We start from the raw sequence: 22,915 nt of genomic DNA on the forward strand, positions 1-22,915 counted from the left end.
TCATCACCACCGGACTGAAACCCAAGAATTGTCCTCAACAAACTTTGTAGGGAAGTATGCTATCCATGCATGTGACCATTAAAAAGATTAATTACATTCTTAATGTTATCATTTGTTTAGTTAATTAAAGATTATTTTCAATTATTACTAGTAAATGATACTTTGTCGCTGATATGATTAAAAAAAAAATGATACCTTGTCCGTAGAAGTTTATGGACTATTCTTTACTTTCACTTTACAAAAAGGACAATAAGTATTTTAAAAATATATACTACTATTGAACAAATTGTATGGAGGGACTAGAGTTGTGAAATCCGTTCCGTACCGATTGGTACGTATCGTACCGGTGCTTAAACGGAACACAAACACTAGAGATTTGTTCCGGTTGAAATACCGGCCAATACCGGATGTATCGGACGATACCGGTCTGTTTCGGACATTTTCCGGTATTCTGGCCGGTACAAAATTATCTTCTCTTTCTTTTTTTTTTTCCCTTTACATTTTGTTTATGTTTATACTTAAAATTATGCAAAAATGGTAGATATATATTATATATATATATATATATATATATATAAAATATTAATTGCGGTAAATCCGGAATGGTACCGGGATACAGCCCGGTACCGGTACTTACCATTTCAATAGTGAAAACGGTACGCTGGCTGGTATGGTATTGACAACTTTGGGAGGGACTATATTACCATGCCCACACTCTTGCAATGCTCCATCAATAATCACACATCTCTCTCTCTCTCTCTCTCTCTCTCATCTCTCTCTCCATGAAGATCCGATCCTGGCTATCAACCTTCTCCACCACCACCACGATGCCACCACTCAACCACCTATCCTCCGGCACTAGCAGCAGCTCAGACAACACCTCATCATCAGCATCAACATCACTATCTTCCCTCACCAGCTACAACAGCCTCCAAACCAACCTCTCCCTCCAAACCCTCCCCTCTATCCCTTCCCTCCAAACCAACCTCCTCCTCTCCCCCTCCTCCTCTCTCTCCTCCCCACTACCCCTCTCTCTCCACCACACCCTCCCCTCCCTCTCCCCCTGCGGCGTCATCGCCTCCCTCGCTCTCCGCCACCCCCTCCTCTACGCCGCCTCCGGCCACCAAATCCACGTCTTCGACGTCACCGACAACTATGCTCTCGTCGACACTTTCAACAGCCGCGATCCCTCCTCCGGTTCCGTGAAATCCATCACTTTCCACCGCGGAAAAGTCCTCACCGCTCACCAGGACAGTAGAATCCGCGTGTGGGAATTAGCGGCGGATAAAAAACACGAACTCGTGGCCACTCTGCCCACCGTCAAGGACCGTTTACGGCGTTCTGTTTTCCCGAAGAACTACGTCACGGTTAGGCGGCACAAGAAGCGGCTGTGGATCGAGCACCACGACGCCGTCTCGGGATTGGCTGCTAGTGGCGATTTGATTTGTTCGGTGTCTTGGGACAAATGTTTGAAGATTTGGAGGCCGTCGGATTTCCGTTGCGTGCAGTCGGTTGAGGCGCATGACGACGCGATTAATGCGGTCGCAGTTTCCGGTGACGGTAATGACACGAAATTACAGAATACTTATTTCAATAACTCAGTGTTAGCTTTAGCACACCTTGATTAATTGCTTGCTTTATCAAAAATATTAAGGCACTGTTCCGCTAATTAAAATAAATATTTATTTTTTGAATATATTGTGAGAGAATGATTTTTCTCGTAAAACGAAAAACAAGTACTTCAAAATACTGTAAATCTTAGCGAAGCGAGGCCTAACTCCCTGAATATAGTGTTAATATGTTACGAAATTAATCAAAGTTTATTATTTGCCATAATGCAAATTCATTACCATTAACATGCATTGTATAGTTTTCACTTGTTTTATAGTAGCATGTCACAAGTACAAGAAAGAGGTCCAATTTTCAATGGAGAACAATAGACGTTGATTAGTCGAGATAAGCTTAAACTGGCTCATACTATTCAGCTATTAAGAAAAATTTATCTGTATATACTTGTGTGCACAGATTGAAACATAAATATAATGCATACTAACATAGGACGTCTCTGAATATATCGGTGAATGTATACATTGTAAAAAATATTTCATATATATTTTGTTGTGTTCAAAATTTTGTGTTTGTGTTCTAACAGGCATAATTTACACGGCGTCGGCGGACTGCCGGATCAAAGTATGGGGAATCCCGTTCGGAGAGAGACAATACGGACCAATAGCGACTTTAGAAAAGCACAAATCCGCCGTTAACGCACTGGCATTGAACGGCGACGGAACGGTTTTGTTTTCTGGCGCATGTGACCGTTCAATCCTCGTGTGGGAGAGAGAGGACAGTGCTAACTACATGGTGGTCACCGGTGCTCTGCGGGGCCACTCGAAGGCCATACTCTGTTTAATCAATGTCTCCGATTTGTTGTTCAGTGGGTCCGCCGATCGAACGGTCAGGATTTGGCAGCGGGGGCATGACGGGAAGTTTTGTTGCTTGACTGTGTCGGATGCGCACGAGAAGCCGGTGAGGTCTTTGGCGGTGGTGGTTGATGAAGGTGGGTCCGCCGCGGGTGGTGGCGGTGTTAGGGTTTTTAGTGGGAGTTTGGATGGGGACATTAAGGTGTGGGAGGTGGGGGTTTCGAAGGTTAGTGGGAATTTGCATTCTAATGGTTTTTGAAATTGGATATGTGAATTTGGAAAAGAGATGGAGTTGGAAATTAGGAATATATATGCATTTTATTTTGTATGCATATATATATATATATATATATATATATATATATATATTAAGGAAAATGTGTATCCGATGAATTAATTTCACGTGCAACTTGTAGACTTCATGTGATCAAATAACATCAAATATATTTATTCGAATTTGTACGTATCAGAAAATCTGCGTTAGTAGTCCTGCTCATATTAATGATGTGTGGGATGGCTAATGGAATTTTAATTTTCAATTTTTATCTAAAAAAATCTTACTTAATCATACTTCTTCTTTTTTTTTTTTTTATGGTGGTTAAACACGTAAAATATTATAGACAACTAAAAGTCAGTCTAGTCTGGCTTCTTTTTCAGAAAATCGACAACACAAAAAATCCATTAAAATAGCTAAAAAATAATACTAAAACTCAAAGAATTTGTTTAGCTTTACATTTAAAAAAAAATAAAAAATCTATTATGGTAGACATTCCATACGCATGCAGCCAAAATCAAAAGCTATGAAATCTCTTTTGTTTTTTTGGGTTGTTGAAGCAGTACTTTCGGATTTATGTGATTTGGTATAACCAAGTTTGGGAGTTGTTGGCTGCACTAATTTGAAGGATTCAAGCACCCATTTGGCTTTTGTCGGAGTACTTCGTTCAAAGGACAAAAATGTCCATTGATTTAGATTTTTTTTTAAAATTCAAGCAAATTTTAGTTGATCGATACTATCCTTGGGGAAGGAGAGTGGAGGGTGGGGTTTGAAGCATCACCAAATAAAGTGTCCATTGATTTGGGTCCCCTCGCAGCGCGGGGAAGTCCTTTCATATGTGTCGTCAGTATAGCTAGCATACAAAACGAGCTAAATGAATCTAGCAACGAATTATTTTTTTAAAAATTTTAAAGATTTATAAAACTATTCTTAACATTGATCGACTTGAGATGGATTGATCTCAAATAAGCTTTAATCTAGAAGATTATCATTCGATCTCAAGTAGGTCAAATTTCAATTATTAATTATAAGTTGATGAACAAGATGACCATACCTTATTTGAACTTCATTCGAAAATGTCAAAAACTCCAAAAAAATTGTCAGGCTTCGTCTATAACCATTTTAAATAGATCTCAATCAAGATTTTAATGAACGAATACAAGCCAAAACTTGAATAGCTTCGTTCGCTAGCGCTTATCAGCTCTATTCGTTCGCTAGCGCTTATCAGCTCTACCTTGTGTGCTTTTGTTTGATAAATTCACAATAGTTGTATCAGAGTTATAACATTGATCACTTTAAATTTGTGACACATTTATAAATTTTTATTAAAAAAAATTGCGGCTTCGGTGTGGGCCCAATAGCACATGTGGGGAGGGAAATCCCATAATTTGAAAAGGAAAATGATATTGGTATTCTAAAAATTAATGCAGGCACTCCAAAATCAACGTAATTTCAAAGTCAATTTTCTTTATTTTTTGAAGTACTTTCATCAATTTTTGGAGTGTCAATATCATTTTCCTTTGCAAATCAATAATTTTACAACCACATAAACACTTACACACACAGTCCACCCCCTTTGTGAGTGTGTGTAAGTGGGATGGGTGTGAGTATGTGTAAGTGTTTGTATGTAATTGTAGCATTGTTGTTTGAAGATTAAACGACAACCGGTTGGTACAACTAAATAATTATTATAATTAACGAAAATGATACTCACACAACCGTTGTGTGTGTTGTGTAACCAATTTTGACCGTTCAGATGTGTTTGGACGCTCTAGATTTTAAAAAAACTCTTCAAAGGAAAAGTTTAACTCTTCCAAGGAAAAGTTTAAACGAATCTTGATCATTTATTACAATAATGGACGGATGGAGATTGGTTGTGTTTGATGTTTTGCACAATTGTTGTGCACGTAGCATCTTTGATTAATTAACTACCAATCCCCGCGAACTTATCTCGATTACGGATTTATTAATAATTTCAGGTCAACGCAAACAGTAATTAAACTGTCATTACCAACAAATCTGTGATCTTCCCGAATACTTATGTTCCTTTCATAACCTCACTTTTTATGTGCTTAATTTACTAATCCTTCATTGATAATTGAAATATAGTGTAGTAATTTAAAAGGAGTAAAGGTAAAACCTAATCAATTCCTTCTGATTAGCTGGATAATCCACTTTTCAACTAATGGAGTACTTTAAATTGTTTAGTCCAATATTATCTAGTGATAACCCTGAGGGCTGTTGGCAAGGCCATGAAATTAGGGGTTTCTTCTCTTCAAAAGTTTCACGTTAATTTGAAATATTTCAGGTGCTATCAATTCTTTGAGGTCAATTCATACATACTTTTGCTTTACCTTAAATTGAGACCCCCGCGAGTTGGCAGTGCCTTTGGTTCTCTATGATTAGTCGAGGTGCGCGTAAGTTAACTCAACACTTGAGTTAAAATTTAAAAAAAAAGAGAGAGGAAAATGGCCTCATGGCCTAGGTATCTTCATCATCATCACATACTTTGGTTAGTTTTTGTTTTCCTTTTTTAACTAATGGAAGATGTTTCGAGTTAGCTTGCGAGCACCTCGGTTAATCCCTACAGTCTATCCTCATATAGCCCCACAGCTTTTCCACGCGCTCCCGAAAGTTGAGGTAAGGAAAATTGAACCTGAGAGTTTAATTAGATGAGAGCAAACCCTTTAATCGCTTAATCTGAATCCAACGCCAACCCCGTTTAGTATATATGGATGTAGCATGACTAATTAAAGCAATGAAGGCGAGCAAAAGCTGCTGGAATCCAATGCATGCAGGCCACTCATGTTACACATCCCCCGGAGAGAGAGAGAGAGAGAGAGAGAGAGAGAGAGAGAGAGAGAGAGAGAGAGAGAGAGAGAGAGAGAGAGAGAGAGAGAGAGAGGCATTCTTTTAAGTGATCACATGCATGCAAGTTGGCAAGTTGGATCATTTGAAAAGAAGAAAAGAAAGGCCAAACAAATGTATCGAGCTTCGAAGCAGCTGCGTCAATGGTAGTGGGGAGAGGGAAGAAGATATCGTGATATTATTTGGTGATGCGCAGTTGCTGCAGCCACAGCTTGTGAAAACAAAATCTGAGGAGGAGGTACGACTGAGGAATTATTACTTGCTCTTGGAGCTAGCTAGCATCGCCATGTATATGGACTATAGTGCTTCAACAACTTTTTCCATCATACATTAATATCCATCAATATCGATTCCATCTATAAATTTGTGGCCCCCACACTAATGTATGTTGGAGAAGTCCCTTGAAGCACCGTGCACTCATCTGCTAACTATTCATGACCTCATTTGGAAATAAGGATACAAAAATTAGTAATAAATAACAAGAACTTGACCAACTTTTGGAGTTTAAAATGATACGTCATGGCTAATTACTTCTATAGATCTGGTACAGTCTAGGAAAGAGAGGACAGAAAATCCAATCAATAGTCCAAAAAATTTTTAAAAGACCAAAACTCTTCACTGGAAGAGTTTCTTTGAATTTGGATCGTTGATTGGATTTCTTGAACAGTTTCCTAGACTGAGTGTCCGTATCATTTCTATTACTTCTATCACCCACCACCATTGACAACCTCTATTAAATTACTGTTTATCTAATTACGCAATCGACAATCTTGGGGTGTTTTCCTATGCTAATATGACCTGTACACCCCAAATGAAGTTAAGATAACATATCCATTCACAACTAGTTTAGACTTGTGTTTCTAAAATAACCTGATTGATCTCAAGAGTGCCAATTATTTTGTTATCCTCATTAAACTAATCAAATTATCAACTTCCCTTGTTTTGACGTGGTGCCGACTAGACATTTACATCATATTGTGTGTGTGTATTTAGCCAATGCAAGAAAATGGAAAATTGTGATCGTATATAGTGTGTTATAATTAGCCAGATAATATACATCACATTCGTTGCATAAGATTTGAGCGATCGCCTAGGCTTTGGATCGACTTAGATTCGAATTTTTTTCCAGACATTAGGACATACTCTATTTATTTCATATTCTAAAAACAAACATAAGTAATTCATGACCCACGATAATAGACTTAACTTACAAACAAAATGCATGCACGGATGTAACAGAATGCTCCACGTTGATAGATAATATATATTCAGTAATTAAGTAGCAAATTAAAGTCGTTAAAGCTTCCGATGAATATAAGCTGCTATATATGGATCTTGAGGCTTTTCAAGATAGATAGATATCCCACTATAGGAAACAATGAACATATAAAATACAGTAGTCAGGGAATTATTTTATAGTATATTCTCATTGTAATTATGTGCTTTGCCTGATATTCTTTTATAAATATACCTATCGTTCTCTGAGCGTTCCTACTTGCACATACATGATCCAAGTTGCCAACTCGTTCATCTCTCCTCATAAAGAAAAAGATTTTGTTGAGAGAGAGAGAGAGAGAGAGAGAGAGAGAGAGAGAGCGCATTGCAGCCATTCATGTACAGCATATTTTATTGAAGAGTTAGTGATTGGGTATATAAAATAGTAAACTGGAGATGGAGACAATGAGATAAAGCCAGAATACAGATATTCAGAAGGGTTGAAAAAGGATGGGGGGACTAGCTAGCTAGCTGGTTGCCCATAAGGATGGAAGGCCTGCAATTGTTTTCTGAGACACTTATCTCCCCAACCATACAATACCCATCTCTGGCCAGCATTATTATTCTCTTTCTCATGATTCTGCCAAAATGCTTGTGGAGCTAACTTTGTACCGACCTATATACATGCTCATATAATTTGTCACTTAATGTATGCTCATATAATTAGTCACTTAATGTGTGTGCATGAGCGTGAGCGAAAGAAAGCAGCATCCCGAGAGCAAGCACTATATAAACGTCTTCCGTAAATATCTCAAACTATTTTGGATGCCATAATACATAAGGATTTTTGGACTTACTGAATCCAAGTGAATAGCAGCCTTAGACAGAGTTCAATGAAAAAATAAGATTCATGTGGCCGACGGTAATCGTTTGGAACACAATACTCGATTTGGTTTAATTTGGTCATTAAATTTTGCGAGAATAAGAATTGAGAGAGAGCGTGTAGAGTGAGCTGGTAGGTGGCTATCTCGTCCATAGGCATATATGTAATGTTGAATGAGCTGTCTTCGACATTCATCTGGACTTGAAGAGAAACGATTAAAAGGAAGCTTAAGGAAGAAGAAAGAGAAGCTAGTTTTATTTTTTATTACACTCCATATTTAATGGTATATAATACTTTGTATGATTGGCTAAGTGTGGGCACGCCACCCGGAAATTCTATTTGAAAAATCGGGCGCGGCCCCCTTTGTTGGAAGAGCGCGGCGAAACGCCTCGATTCAGAGTCACCACTCGGGTTTTAGCGGTGAAAGCACCCAAGGAACCAAACTCAAAAACGTTTGCTACGTTTGTTTGATTTTGAAAAGATTTGTAGACTGGACCGTCGTCACCTTCGATATCTGAGGTTCGGGAGCCAGGTTACGAGAGGGGAAGGGTTTTATGGCACCCCTCTCGCCCAATCCGGAGATCGGTCTCTACTCGGGCATTTTATAAAACGTTTGCATTTTTCTCTCATTTGATCATTTTTTAGCCAGTTAGGGCGGGGGAACAGTTAATGGGGGTTAAAACTTCAACAAGTTGTGATTATGTGACAAAATGTTTATGAATGGCTTGATTGCAATGCTAAATATAGATTGAGAACAAGCACTGAGCAAACTGGACAAATTGCAGTACGCTGCCCCGCAGGGGCGTGAGCAAATTCTACCAGCATGCACTGGCCAAGCCACAGCAAGCTGATTTGACTTGCGCACGCCACAGAGAGACTGGCGTACTCCACTCATCTAGTTTCACAGTCCTTATTTGCAACCCTCTGGGCTCTGGAAAAGGACCAGCGCACACCCAGGACAAACCATGCAGTTAAATAAACAGGATATATGTATTTACAGACAGATGAGACGGCTTAAAGCCATGAAAAATAGAAAAGAAACCCCCTAAACAGAGTGGGGATAGGAAGGAGGCCAAGATTAAGCTAAGATGCAAGGGCCAGCCACTGGATCCTAGCTTTAACTGTCGTACGCCAGTCATCCGTACGCACGTTTGACCCTAATCCAGTGCTTGGTTTTTGCATCATCTGGGCTCTGGAACATGACCAAAAGGATCCCAGAGGCCTTTGGAATAAACAAAGAGCAGGCAATAACCTTTACGTCTAAATAGTTCTAAGCATACAGAAAGCAACAAACCGGTTGTTTAGCATGCAAGGGTGATTGACAGAAAGATAAAACAAAAGAAATGACGATCCACGATCCCCACGCCAGTTGTGCTCGTACTGCCATGACTGGCGTACGGCATGTAGAAACTGGCGTGCGCCAAGTATCGTCGCATACGATTGTTGTATTTTTACCAGTTCAAGGCCAGGACTGGTATTGTTTACCAGCCTGGGCCTTGCTGGTTCCCCTCAGGAGTCAAAAACAGAAAAGAACATAAATGTGATATACCTTTTTGTATTGAGGTTTGGAAGAGGTATTGAGCTTATGGATTGAAGATGGAGGCTTAGAAGGTGACTGGATATCAGTAGGGTGTATGAAAAGTGGGCTCCCTTCCTTTCTCTTTCAATGGAAGAAGAGGAGAAAAAGAGCAAGAAGAGAGAAGAGGGGTGCTTTTGCTTCTTGATGATGCTAACCCTTTGTGAACTTGGTAACCCTTTGCAAGAGTGTGAGAGGGGAGTATATATAGAGGGGGAGTGACTGAGATCAGTTTGGTCTAGGGCCTTGTTTGGCTGGTTGGAGGAGGAAGGGAGCATCTCATGCATTAAATGCATGGGACTTGCCTTGATGGGGGTTGTAGGAGAGAGAGGGAACGGGCCTGGACGATATAATCATCAGGGGCTACTGTGGCCGACGTCAGGGTGGCACAAAAGTCCCGCCCAAGTGGCTGAATAAAGTTGATTTGACTGGAATTGACTGGCGTGCGCTACATATGAACCTGCGTGCGCCAATTATAACTGGGTCAACGGTCGATGACTGACACGTGGCAGCTAACTGGCGTACGCGTCCAATACACTGGCGTGTGCCAGTTGGGTTTTGCTGGGGCTGTTTGGCTCTGGTTTAAAAGGTTTGAAATGGGTTTGAAAAGGGGTTTGGGACGCTCAAAGCTCAAACACACCATTAACCTCAGACTGTTCTCGACCAAAATCATCATCGGGAAAATAAAAGATCGACAAATAACGTTATCTGGACAATCCAGAATGGGGTGTCTACACTAAGAAGGAAAGGGGACCAGATCAAATATAGACCCTTATTTTTTCAATTCTAAAAAATAAATACTTAAAATTCAACGTGGTCTATCCACTGGGCATAAATATAGTATTGGATAAAAATAAATAAATAGATAAAATACTTCATTCTAGTCACTGTCTTTCATATCAAATGTCAAATATATACCTAGTTCGAATATAGCCTTAGCTTAAAAGTCTATGATTTGTGTCGAATTGTGGTGAATAGACACTCCATTCGTCTCACATTGTTCATTTTGTCCGCAAAATGAGAACCTAAAAATAATATATTTTTTTCAAGAAAAAATTTAATTTTTTTTCATAAATTAAAATAACTCATTTATATCTAGTAAACTGTTGAAAATAGTTTGAATTTTTCTTGTAAAAATTATAATATTTTTAAATTATCGTTTTATGGTTGGAATGAATGAAGTATTAACAAGAGGAATATGACAAGGAAAACATTATGATTTTACCTTTAAAAAATTCATTAAGGACAAAAGTAATCCAAAAACTTGAATTTTTTTTTTGTCTTTAATAAACTTTTTGCAGTTTTTGGTAATACTTTTTCACTGTTTTGAATTTTTCTCATTGAGACAAAGTAAAAATCTACAATAATGTGAAGCAAAATTTCATGAAAAACAAAAACTTAAAAAAATATCCAATACTGTAGTAAATTAGTCAAAACCTAGACATTCACTCATAGCGGAGGAAAAGTGATTCTTTCGATTTTAGGATTATGAACAGGGTTTGTTTAGAGAAGTTAAAAAGATTTATTAGGTGCTTGACGGATTCCTAGACCCAAAATAATGGATTGCCCCAAGCGAATGGCTGAGACCGACGTAGCACAATATTCGGTAAGTCCGGATTCAAATCCACAGAGACGATAATGTGTACTAACTAAAAATTTGGGTTTAACTTATTTAACAGGCTCTTAGGTAGTCACCCCTGTCAGTTTTATCACCCGTTCGGCTACATAAGCCACTTTGGCTTATTTTTTGTCCTTATTCAAAAAAAATTCGTATTTGTTAGTTTCTCCTCAATTTTTTTGGGATTATTTCATCATCGTGACAAGAGAAATCTAAAAAGTAAATTTTTTTGATCAAAATCCAATTTTTTTTGAATAAAAACAAAAATAAGCTAATAAGCCAATTTTTTTGTCTTTATTCAAAAAAAAATTGGATTTCGATCATAATTTTTTACTTTTTAGATTCTTCTCGTCATGATGATGCAATAATTCCTAAAAAATTGACGGAAAATTAACAAATACGAAAAAAATTTGAATAAGGACAAAAAATAAGCCAAAGTGGCTTATTTAGCCGAATAGGGCAGCCTAGAAATTGATTGTACTTTTCAAATAATTAAAAGAAAGGTACGGTCGTAAGGTTCATCGCACTCGCAACCAATCCGGATTAACCTGCTTCATTCGATGTTCTTAAAAACGTTCAATTTAATTTAGATTGAAAAAGATACCCCGCAAGATGCGAGACTCTATGGTCGCCGTTTATCCATGTGCAGCGGAGAATGAGTTTTGGACCCCCATTCCCCCGTTCACACGGGCTCTGACAATGCCCGGGTTCGTCTACGAGAAGTATTTTTTCAATCTAAAATCGTTTATTTTTATTTTAAAAATAGGAGCAGTGTCCGGACTGGTCACGGTGTGCTAATCACTCCGCGACCCTACCTATACGATTACTCACCAATCATTATGCATAAAAAAGAAGAAACCCCAACTTGAAACATACTTCTATTATGCGAGAGAAAAATAAACAAAAAATATCACCTAATCAAATATAAACGAATAACTTTCATAAAGAACTGAAATTAAAATGAGTTACTTAAATACTTGAACAAATGTTAAAAACTTGAAGAGAAAACGGTACGCTGGCCGATACGAAATTGACAACTTTGGTTTGACTTATCATTATATCAAGTGCAGAATCGACGTGCAACGCCCGTGAACTTAACTAGTGAGATATAAAAAATATTAAACAAACATATCGGAAAAGATTTTGGTCGACCGAGGCATGTACACATATAAAGAAATTACTGCACACATATATGTATATTACCACAATCCCTTACAAAATAATACTTACAACCTTCAAACAAATAAAGAAATTTACATATAATCCTTCTTCTATTCTCCATTTCTAAACTACCCTGAAAAGATGTTCTGTACCTGAAAATGATTAAAAAGTGCAGAATATTTTTTATTTTTTCACTTTTTAAATAGAGGTATGATATATAACCACAAAAGGAAAAGCAAAGTTGTAAAATTTCAAAAAAAAAAAAGAATCACTAACGACGAAAAAACATGAATGATGAAGCGGTAAAAAAATTTGGACACAAGCTTGTGTAGAAGAGAAAAGAACAAAGCCAAACGCAAACTTGAATGCGGGAGGGAGAAGCAATGTAGGATTTGGAGGGAAACCTAGTGCGGATTATGTAAATCTAAAATAGGGCTGTGTATTTTTTTCGTCTTTAATTGATTTCTAACAATATTTTAACAAACTTTTTTATTTTTTGAATACATTCACCTAAAATAGCCACATTTAAAAAGTAAAAAAAATTACTAAGTTTATAAAAGGGATTCCTTTATAAAATGTTTAGTAAGAACGAAAAATTTGCTAGCTTTGACTTTTCTTTTCGACCATATGACTTTTTACTGAATAACTTTTTTCCTAGTGAATTTTTGCAAAATGTTTTTTATTTTTTTACTTTCTAAATAGAGGTATGATAAATAACTATAACCCCAAAAGTAGAAGCGAAGTTTTAAAATTTCAACAAAAGAATCGCCAACGACGGAAAAACATGAATGATGAAGCGGTAAAAAATTTTGGACACAAGTTTTTGTAGAAAGAGAAAAAGAACAAAGCCAAACACAAATTTGAATGCGGGAGGGAGAAGCACTTGCCACATGATAAGTTTGCCACGTGGAGTGTACGTAAAAGTTTATAATGTCTCTTCGACGTGCCTCATGGAGTGTAATAGTTTCATTAATTCCATATGTACGTGTGTGTGTGTCTGTGTGTGCGCGCCTTTGTGATCGAGTGTACAAATATAGGTATCTCGAGTGAGGTAAGAAGTCTCATATTTCAAGAGATACAATGGGTCATTGCTTTGTTTCCTTCTTGATCAACCTAACATTGATACTTCAGCTTGCTTGTGCACAACTAACTCAGGTGGGGGATCATATAATCAGCGGCGTTCCAAACAATCTGATGCCACTGCGGGCTCATTGTCAATCGAAAGACGATGATCTTGGGATGCACATGCTCAACAATGGCCAATCATTCAATCGGAGATTCACTATCAACTTTTGGGGAACTACTCTCTTCTTCTGTCATTTTTATTGGGGTTCACATAACACAAGTTTCGATGTTTTCAATGCCACAATAGCTGACAGGAACTGGGATTTTCCTCGATATGATTGTTACTGGGTTGCAAGACCTGACGGTTTCTATCTCAGCAAGGATAACAAGTCTTGGGAGATATTCAATGATTGGACATGACTCATGTTTAATTTGTGATCAGATCAATATAAATTCTTAGCCTGATTTGCAATTAAGCGCAAACCGCTAATGAATCTTGGATGGAAATAAACACTTGAACCTGATAATTACTACATTTACTAGTATTTGTGATAAGGGTATGTGAATTAGATTGACTTATCAAGTCGAGTTTCGGCAGAACTCAAATACTAACGAGCTCCAAAAATATGTTTTAGAGTTTTGTTTGCTTAGGTCGTAAGGTACAAACTTTTGACTAGCTGAATAAGAATCAAGCTTGAAGATTTTGATAATTACACACACATATTACCACAATCCCTTACGAAATAATACTTACAACAAACAAATAAAAAAATTTACATATTATAATCTTTCTTCTATTCTCCACTTCTAACTCTACCCTAAAAAAGATGAAGTTCTGTATCTGAAAATGATTAAAAAGTGCAGAATATTTTTTTATTTTTTTACTTTTTAAATAGAGGTACTCCCTCCGTTTCTTATTTATAGTCCGGTATTCCATTTTGGACTGTCCCTTAATAAGTGTCCATTTTGTAAAGTTAGTGGGTAAAAGTTGGTGAATTGTCTATTTTATCCCTAAAAGTAGATTCTATTTTAAAAAGTAAGTGAGTAAAAGTGTAATGATGATGGGTAAGTAGGGAAAGTGGAGGAAAAAATTGATGTGAAAGGTATAATGATGATGTCTTTTTAATAAGTTGGAATTACGAAGCAGGACACTTAAAAAGGGACGGATGGAGTACCATATATAACCACAAAAGGAGAAGCGAGTAAAAAAAAATTGGACACAAGTTTTTGTAGAAGAGAAAAGAACAAAGCCAAACGCAAACTTGAATGCTAGAGCAAGAAGCGCTGTAGGATTTGGAGGGAAATCTAGTGCGGATTATGTAAATCTGACTTTTTAAAAAGAAAATCCAATTGCCTTCCCCAACCAAATAAAAGGAGAATTTCCTCCTTTTTTATCGGCAAAATTGAATTTCATTAATCCCTTTTGCCTTGGTGAGTGTATAAATATGGGTATCTCTAGTGAGGTTAAGAAGTACAAATCTATCTCACATTTAAAGAGATACAATGGGTCGACATTGCTTTCTTTCCTTTTTGATCAACCTAACTTTGATACTTCAACTTCAGCTTGCTCGTGCACAACTAAGTGATGTAGCGGTTCATATAATCAGCGGTGTTCCGAACAATCCCACGCCATTGTGGGCTCGTTGTCAGTCTAAAGACGATGATCTCGGAATGCAGAGGATCAACAATGGCCAATCATTCAGTTGGAAATTCACTACCAACGTTTGGGGAACCACTCTATTCTTCTGTCATTTTTATTGGGGTTCACATAATACAACAATTTTTGATGTTTACAATGCCAAAATAGGTGACAAGTGTTGGAATGGTACAATACATTATAATTGTTACTGGCTTGCAAGACCCGACGGTTTCTATTTCAGCAATGATAACAAGTCTTGGGAGAAAATCCATAACTGGATATGACTCATGTTTGTGAGCAGATCAGTGCATTCTTAGCCTGATTTTCCTTTAACTAAGTGCAAACCGCTAATGAATCTTGGATGGAAATAAACAATTGGACCTGTTAATTACTTGTATTTGTGATAAGAGTATGTGAATTAGCTTGATTTATCACTATATTAGGTGTGAAATCGACAATTAAGTTATCTTCACAACATTTCATTTCTACTTCCATGAGAAATAATTTAGTTCACTCCACATTGATAACCCGTAGAGTCACACGTGAGTGAACAAGATTGGACTCGTCGTGATGTAATCGGGCGACAATCCGCAGAGAAAAAAACTAGTTTAGCATCGTGGCAAGGTGTCCATATCTCTAACAGGAGCGAAGTCGGAACGTTATGTTGATTTTCCCTCCCTTTATTGTTGCAGTGATTGCAGAGGTTTTGAAACAGATGGTGGAAGTGATTGAAGGAGGAGATGCAATGCAAGAATGAGCTGTTGAGGTTCTCAAGTGAAGTTTTCTCACTTACATCACTACATATATAGTTTCATCTTGAGCTTTGAGATAGGAGGAAGAAACGAAGGAATATGGTTGTAAACAAGCCAAATGGAGACCGGTTGTTTAAGCTTCTTTAAAATATGTTCAAGTTTAGTTTGCTTAGCATTTGAGCCAATCTAATTGTGGCGATCACATATTTAGTTGAGGAAAGTCCACTTTGACCCCCTGTGGTATGGGCCATGCGCGGATACACACTCTATGGTTTAAAAGTGTGCACATAACCTCTTGTGATTTTAAAATTGTGCGGATAGACCCCCTGCCGTCATGTTTTCCGTCCATTTTAACGGACACAACTTTAAAAGACCGATATACCCTCATCATCTCCCTTGATTCGTTTTCTTTTTTAAATCTAACCATACCATCCCCTATACCAAAAATTGAATCCAAACCGTTGATATTGTAGAGTTTGACGAATACTACATCTATGCCAAAATTCAAGTCAATCAAAAAATGAAAAGTTCATGGTCGAATCAATTTTGTTATGAAATTAAATTTTCCAATTTGAATTTACCACAAATTAGATCACTGGGTTATTGATACTTGATCGAGATGAATTTTTACAGAGATATTCTATTGTTTATTTAATACATTATGAACGACTCAGATTACATTCTAGAGGCGTGTGAGATACACCTCCGTTAATATGGACGGAAAACATGACGACAGGGAGTCTATCCGCACAATTTTAAAACCACAGGAGGTTATGTGCACACTTTTAAACCATAGAGGGTATATCCGCACATGGCCCATACCACAGGAGGTCAAAGTGGACTTTCCTCTATTTAGTTCGTGTAGCTTTGTTTTCCTTGCATTGTATTTGTCAAGTCGAGTTTGGGCAGAATTCAAGTATTTACCGTCCAGAATATGCAAGTTTTTTTCCGCTTACATACTAAGGCACGAGCTAACAAGAATCGAGCTTGAAAATTTTGATAATTTCACACAAGTTATTGCGATCCCTTGCAAAAGAATACTCACAACCTTCAAACAAACCAAAAGAATGTACGTATTCTCTACTTCTAAGTACCCACAAAACAATGGAGTATCTGTGATGACATAAACTCATCCATCCTGCGCTCGGGCAACGAATCCATCTCAAGTAATTTGTACCAGGCTAATATATTACATTTCGGGTCAAAGATCGAGTATGGCTAACCTTTATCATTTGCAACTCTCCAAAAAGGACAACCCGGATCCTGGATATATACCATAAAAGGTTAGTACAAGAAGTTGAAAGCAGTGTAAAAGTAAGAAAACGTAAACGAAATACGTGAGAAAATCGCAGCAGCTAACCTCTTTTTTTCCTCGAAATCCAGGCCGTCTGATGCACCGCTAGCCGATCAAGAGCAGTAACAGACCACACAGGGCCGGCCCAAGGGTTTTTAGTGCCCAAGGCCTAATAAAAGAAAGTGTACCCTTAAAGAATTAATACATAACAATTTTTTCAGTAACAATCACAATACCAGAAAACCAAACCAATATAAAGTTCTACTAATCATTACATATGAACACAAAATACGAGATCGTCAAGTTTTTGGGGTGGGTTTGGGGGGAAATGATTTTTGGGAGGTGTTATTCGCAGATTTGGGGGAAATGATTTTGGGGATTTAGTAGGTTGGGCACTTGGGCTTATGGGATGGTGGGTTGGACTAACTCATTACCTCTAATTGGGCATTTTTTTCATTCTATTGGGCTTAAAAAGAGTCCTACTCAAACCCAAATAGTAAAAATATTGGAGTGCCCCAAAAAGTTGGACTTTTTTGGATGCCCAATGCCCAGGCTTCTTGGGCCTTGGGGTTGGGCCGGCCTTGAGACCACAGAGGAACCAAGAGAAACCTGTTAATAGAGCCTTATTCTGGTTTTGATTGGTGCGCGGCAAATGGGACATGAACTGATGTGTTCTCCACAATCACGGCAAGTCTGCTCACAAAGAAGAAACTAAGATGTATATAAAGAACCCAAAGTAACAAAGAAGAATGTGAGAGCCTGGAAGTGGATTTAGAGTAACTGACCTGATGCCCGCAAGCAAAAGCCATGTCCTTCGGATTAGTAAGACATATAGGGCAAACCTGTAACAAGATAAAAAAACAAAGGGCATGAAGGAAAGTGTTTAACTCAATAGAGGGTATAGCAGGAATATTGATTGAGATACTAACCTGATCAACGCTTGAATATGGAGCAGTGCCTGAAGTTGCAGTATCGTATCCTTGGTAAGGAGGGGTACTTTGCTGAAAACTGCTTGAGTTGTATGGTTTTGAGCTATTGCCGGTAGAAGCTGCACTGTAACGAGGTGGGGGAAGAGGGACCCTTTTTGGAGCATTTCCCGTTCGTTGACTTTATAGGGAAGAAAAAGGAAAAATATGGAGTCTTTTTAGTAACTGGAGATTAAATCTAAATCCAGAATACATGTGGCATAGGAGTTAATTTTTACCCCAAGATACTCAATTCAAGAGTTGCTTTATATTGAGAAGGTATTTCCATCAACGCAGAGAGAGCAAATTCTGTTTGTTTTCTCAAAGGATCCATGTTCTTTGACATGATTTCCGTAAAATTCACAAACTATCAAGGCACAAAAGCAGTCACAACTAAATAAGCAAATTTCTAAGAAATGAGTCTAATTTTTAGAGATTCAAATGTCAAACTACTGGAACCTGAAAATTGTCAAATGCTCGACAAGGAATGTTATCGTCGAACTCTCTCATCGTGTCCCATGGGCCATCTCCTACCCCTACTAGGATTATCGACAAGGGGTACTCACTGCAATTAAAAAGCAAATAATTACATGTTCAAAACAACAACTGATACTGAAATCCACGAGGGAAATGCAAGGGGCAATAAAAATCTCAAGATTAAGAAAAGGTTTATACCTTGCTTTGATAATGGCATCGATAGTATTCTGTTCCTGTGGGCTGACCTTACCATGCGCAGTATCAACACTTCTCGTCACCTAATATTAACAGACAATCAGTGAAAGTACTTGAGAATGGGCTCCCAATCATTTATGCTAAATACTAAGTCCCTTCTCAAGTAGTCCTGGGAATTCCTTGTTAGTTTGTTTATTTTGCCCTTCTTTTCTTTAAGCAAATACAGAGCCCATTGATCAGTTGACATGGTCATAACTTTGGCATTGCCTTAAACCCCACAACACCCCCCCCCCCCCCCCCCCCCCCCCCAAGAATCCTGGGCACGATATTCACACATTGACATATTCACTAAAGAAATTCTAAAACTTACTACAATAGAAAAGATCAGTCTACAAAAAAAAAAAAAAAGAAAAGAAAAGAAGAAGAAGTTAAAGTCGTGTCCAAGTGATCAGTCACCTGCCCATCAGCAACTATCAGCAACACATGGTACTGGCTGCCACTCTCCTCGACAATACTCATAGCCATTTCTATTATCGGGGCAAAAGATGTGGGTCCTGCCATAAACAAAGAGAAGTCCTTGTGGTCAATGAACACGACGGTGAATCTTTTAAAATGCTAATGGCGTGAATAAATAGACACAGAACAGGCACCTGAAAGTTTAAGATGCGGAACTATTTCTCTGTATCTTCTCAGTACTTCCTCAAATCCGTTACAATATCTTTCCTCTGGATCAAAACTGAAAACCTCTTGATCATGTGTTGAGGCTGCAAAACAAAAAGCAAGAGACAAAATCATCTTTGAATCTACATACTTATTCTACAGAACATACAATATTCCCTTTTTTCTACAAAAATTACCATCTCCAAATCCAAAACATGGAATCAAGTTATCCTCGTCGAAAGCAGATAAAGTTTTCCCGATAATAGATATTGCTTGTTCGTATGGGTTCAGACCACTTCCAATGTGATGTAAGCTCCGATGATTGAATGATCTTGAACCTGTCCACTCATTGCTTTTTGTGAAATCAATACCAACAATGAGATTAGAGGACTCTAGTCCAGCTTGGGCAAGGGCATCTGTAACCTGTGGTGGTGGAACATTCCAAATTATTCATGAGATGAAATTGGAAATTTGGGATTCCAATGCGCTATTAATTGCAATAACTAAATCCTTTTACATACTGAGATATGAATTGATATTACTTGTACATTACCACACAAGGTGCACGAAAAGAAAAATTTTGCAACTGAAATCAAAGCCATTTGAAGATAGAAGTTATGTTGTCAGTACCTCATATTTCGTTAAGTCGGTTTTCAAAGAAAAAGGCATGCATGGACAGTGGTGGATCCAGAAAATTTGGACAGATGGGTCACTTTTCGAGCATAAATTTAATAAAAATACTCACAATCCAATACAAAGAGAACATGTGTTCAGAAAAATATAGCAAAAATAAAAAATGAATGTTAGTGTTTCTATGTTCAGAAAAAAATTCCCGATATTTTCAGGTGGATCACGTGACCCGCCTATGTCTACATTGGATCCGCCCCTGTGCACGGAGAAGAAAGGCCATGCAATCGACCCTTTGTGCAACTCAAATTGTTTTTCCACTCATATCTAACAATTTTGATTCATTTAACAGTTGTTTGAGTATCAAAATATATCAACCAGACTATGATAAGGTCGATACAAAAATATTCTTATCAGGCACAGGTTTATTGTCAATGTTAGGTGGACGCTTGCCCATAGATTTTTTAAGTTGACGTTTGTGAATGAAGTTTCAAAAGTCTTGCCCATAGATTTTTTAAGTTGACGTTTCTACTTGGCCATTGAAATTTCAAATTAGGTTCCTGTCTCCCGCTCTCCTTTTTTCCTCATGAGCCATGGTAAGAGTTGAACCATTCCCCCTCCCTTTAACGCAAACTCCTACATGCCGATATTGCACGATTGTCCAAAACAGAAAAACCATCATTGGCACTCAATTCCCCAGTTTGGCACATCTAGAAATGATCAAAATCCAATTTTTGACACTAAAAAGTTAGGCACATAGTTACGGTTCCCTCCCAGCCAACCTTAATTATCTGTTTTAAGTTTTTCAAGCTCTTCTACACAATCGGATTACAATCTAATTCTGCAGGAGATCACTATTGCGGATGTTGCAGTAGTGTTGTAGTCTTTCACTGACAAACGTTATCCTTGCGGAGAATGGCAGATACAAAGATGGTTTATTTGGTCAAAATATGATCTGGGAAACGTGCTCAGAGAGGCGGGCGGATATGGAGCTTGAATTTGTACTGTTGAGATGCTTTTACGTCGCATCTTACTTTACTTCTCGATGCAGGCTAGCCAGCACCAAGGACAACTAAATTGACAGCAAAATCGGAGTTCTTAGAAGTCACAATTTTACCTCTTTCAGGGAAATGGACATGTTTCACTTCAGAACAATGGTATTAGAGAGTTTGCTTAATACAACAGTGCACAAGAATGTGAAAGGTCATGCAAGATCCTAATTCCTACTGATACAAGAGTTTTAGCAACATTCATTGCGTGCCCAATTAGTATGGATATATCCAGAGGTACACCAAAAATCGTTGAAGGAAGTCAAAAAAAAGAGCAATTCACAAAAGAAAATTGTACATGGTCTAACCTGTTCCAGTGTATGGTAATCATCAGATATGATTGAAAACTTCTTCTCCAACTTCTGGTTTTTACGATGGGTATGGCCCCCATGTTCATATGGTGCAGGGGCGTGGTGATGCCGAGGGGTATGGCTTGGATGCTGCTGATGGTAAGGCGATTGTGGGTACGGTTGGTGACTATACGATGGGAAATGCCTTTGGGTCGTCTCTTTCGAACTTTTACCTCCCATCACCTCTACAATCTAGTACAAGAAAAGCCCCCAAATTTAATAAACCAACCTTCCTCTCCTCTTACAGAAATTCACTAAAATGAAACTATCTGATCTTTTCTGAAAAAAATATCACCAGTACAAAGAAAAACCCACAAATTAAATAGACTGAAATGCAGATATTTCCAAGAAACCCACAAGTTGCGAAATTCAAGCGAAATATCGCAAATTAAATTCAGAGATTGCTCCGATTTTCAAAATATTATGGTAAGCATGGGAGTTGTATTGACATGGCAGCATAGATATATCATTGCGATTTGCTGATGTTTTGACCTCAATCCATAGGAAGTTTAAAACCAAACAGTGGACCATAACAAAGTGCGGCTGCTGCGCGCAATTATTGACTAAACTAAAGGAACGACCCTTGGAAAGCACGAATTCAAACCCATAATTCGTACCTGTTTTTGTGGATCTTCTGAGGGAGTTCTAACCAGAAAGAGGATGGGAAATTACCCAGAAAGAAGTACCCCTGTAATGAATGAAGAATTCTGAGAGAAGACTAATATATATAATAATATGACTTAAACTCCACGCCTTGTATATATTACTCCATTATGTGTAATACAAGTCATCTTCTCTCAAGTTCAGGGAAACAATGATAGGATGGACCAAGACCAATTACAATTCTTCCCCTATATATATATATATATACATACGCAAAATTCCATCAAAGACTGATTCAAAGTTCATCACGTGTGTATTAAATGATGCACTACTGCTATGGTAATATACTAAGATGGAAAATTCTAAAATCAGCCCAATAGGCTGACAATAATGAGTGTGTGAATGTATATTAAAGGGATAAAAAGTACGCAGAAATACGTGTTTTTCTTGCCATCTAGTGTGATAAGCTTATCGTCAGCCCAATGAGCTGACAATAGCAAGACTGTACTAAGATTAGGCTCTTATATATATTTACGAGACACCTAAGATAGAATTGTGTGACAACCATATTTGAATAAGTTTGGTTAATAGGAGTGATGTAATATACAGTAATAAAGACACGAAGTGGGTACAAACATAAAGTATGTTAGGACCAAGAGAGTACAAATACAAGGGATATAAACACAACAGATATATTGCTTAAGTCTGCCTTTACATCGGTGGAGGCCTCCTCCTTTTATAGGAGTTTATAGGAGTAAGGAGGAGAATACGAACAATACACATATAATTGAACATTACTGTTCTTAGTCTTCTATTGACAATATTTCTTGACTACAAAAAAAACTTATCTCGACTACAAGGACGATTACACTTATTACACAAATTATTGATTATGACACTTCATGCAACTCACCGATTACACTTATTACACCAATTATTGATTATGACATTTCATACAACTCACCACTGCTTAAAAAAAAAAGAAGGACATGTACTTTATTACTGTATATTACACTCCTATTACAAACCAATAATACCATTAATACAAACAGTTCATAACATAACAGTAAACACTATTGTGGACGGTGCATATATGCATGGGTTTCACCCAGGAAAAGCAAGCCTCTGAAAATCGTGCTAAGGTTGGATTTTTGTAATATTATAATTTAAAACTTATTTCGGTATTTTTTATTATTCATAACTTTTTGCTTAGTTTTTTGTCAT

The 22,915-nt window shown here is 37.7% G+C and overlaps 3 protein-coding genes across 4 annotated transcripts; 2 read left to right on the plus strand and 1 right to left on the minus strand.

Annotated features, from left to right (window-relative positions):
- Positions 1-747: 747 nt before the first annotated feature.
- On the plus strand, positions 748-2,722 carry LOC131310827 (protein JINGUBANG). The gene is made up of 2 exons (XM_058338043.1): positions 748-1,560; positions 2,153-2,722. Exons 1-2 carry the CDS (start codon positions 783-785, stop codon positions 2,677-2,679), a joined length of 1,305 nt encoding a protein of 434 aa, XP_058194026.1. The 5' UTR covers positions 748-782; the 3' UTR covers positions 2,680-2,722.
- Positions 2,723-13,081: 10,359 nt separating this feature from the next.
- LOC131311721 (S-protein homolog 5-like) lies at positions 13,082-13,670 on the plus strand. Its single transcript, XM_058339279.1, has one exon. It carries the CDS (start codon positions 13,096-13,098, stop codon positions 13,498-13,500), a length of 405 nt encoding a protein of 134 aa, XP_058195262.1. The 5' UTR covers positions 13,082-13,095; the 3' UTR covers positions 13,501-13,670.
- Positions 13,671-16,443: 2,773 nt separating this feature from the next.
- On the minus strand, positions 16,444-22,398 carry LOC131311608 (E3 ubiquitin-protein ligase RGLG2-like). Of its 2 annotated transcripts, XM_058339109.1 has the most exons (13): positions 21,706-22,398; positions 21,047-21,280; positions 19,260-19,485; positions 19,053-19,166; positions 18,859-18,956; positions 18,406-18,485; positions 18,190-18,295; positions 17,970-18,097; positions 17,695-17,872; positions 17,551-17,607; positions 17,350-17,458; positions 16,832-16,892; positions 16,444-16,734 (listed from the first exon to the last, which is right to left on the minus strand). In XM_058339109.1, the coding sequence occupies exons 2-11, from the start codon at positions 21,266-21,268 to the stop codon at positions 17,378-17,380; spliced, it is 1,290 nt and encodes a 429-aa protein (XP_058195092.1). In that variant the 5' UTR covers positions 21,269-21,280; positions 21,706-22,398; the 3' UTR covers positions 16,444-16,734; positions 16,832-16,892; positions 17,350-17,377. The 2 variants fall into 2 exon arrangements, with proteins under 2 accessions (XP_058195092.1, XP_058195091.1); XM_058339108.1 differs by having other exon boundaries at positions 17,551-17,872.
- Positions 22,399-22,915: the final 517 nt, after the last annotated feature.

This window comes from Rhododendron vialii, chromosome 12a (genome assembly GCF_030253575.1).
Source record: "Rhododendron vialii isolate Sample 1 chromosome 12a, ASM3025357v1".
Taxonomy (NCBI): Eukaryota; Viridiplantae; Streptophyta; class Magnoliopsida; order Ericales; family Ericaceae; genus Rhododendron; species Rhododendron vialii.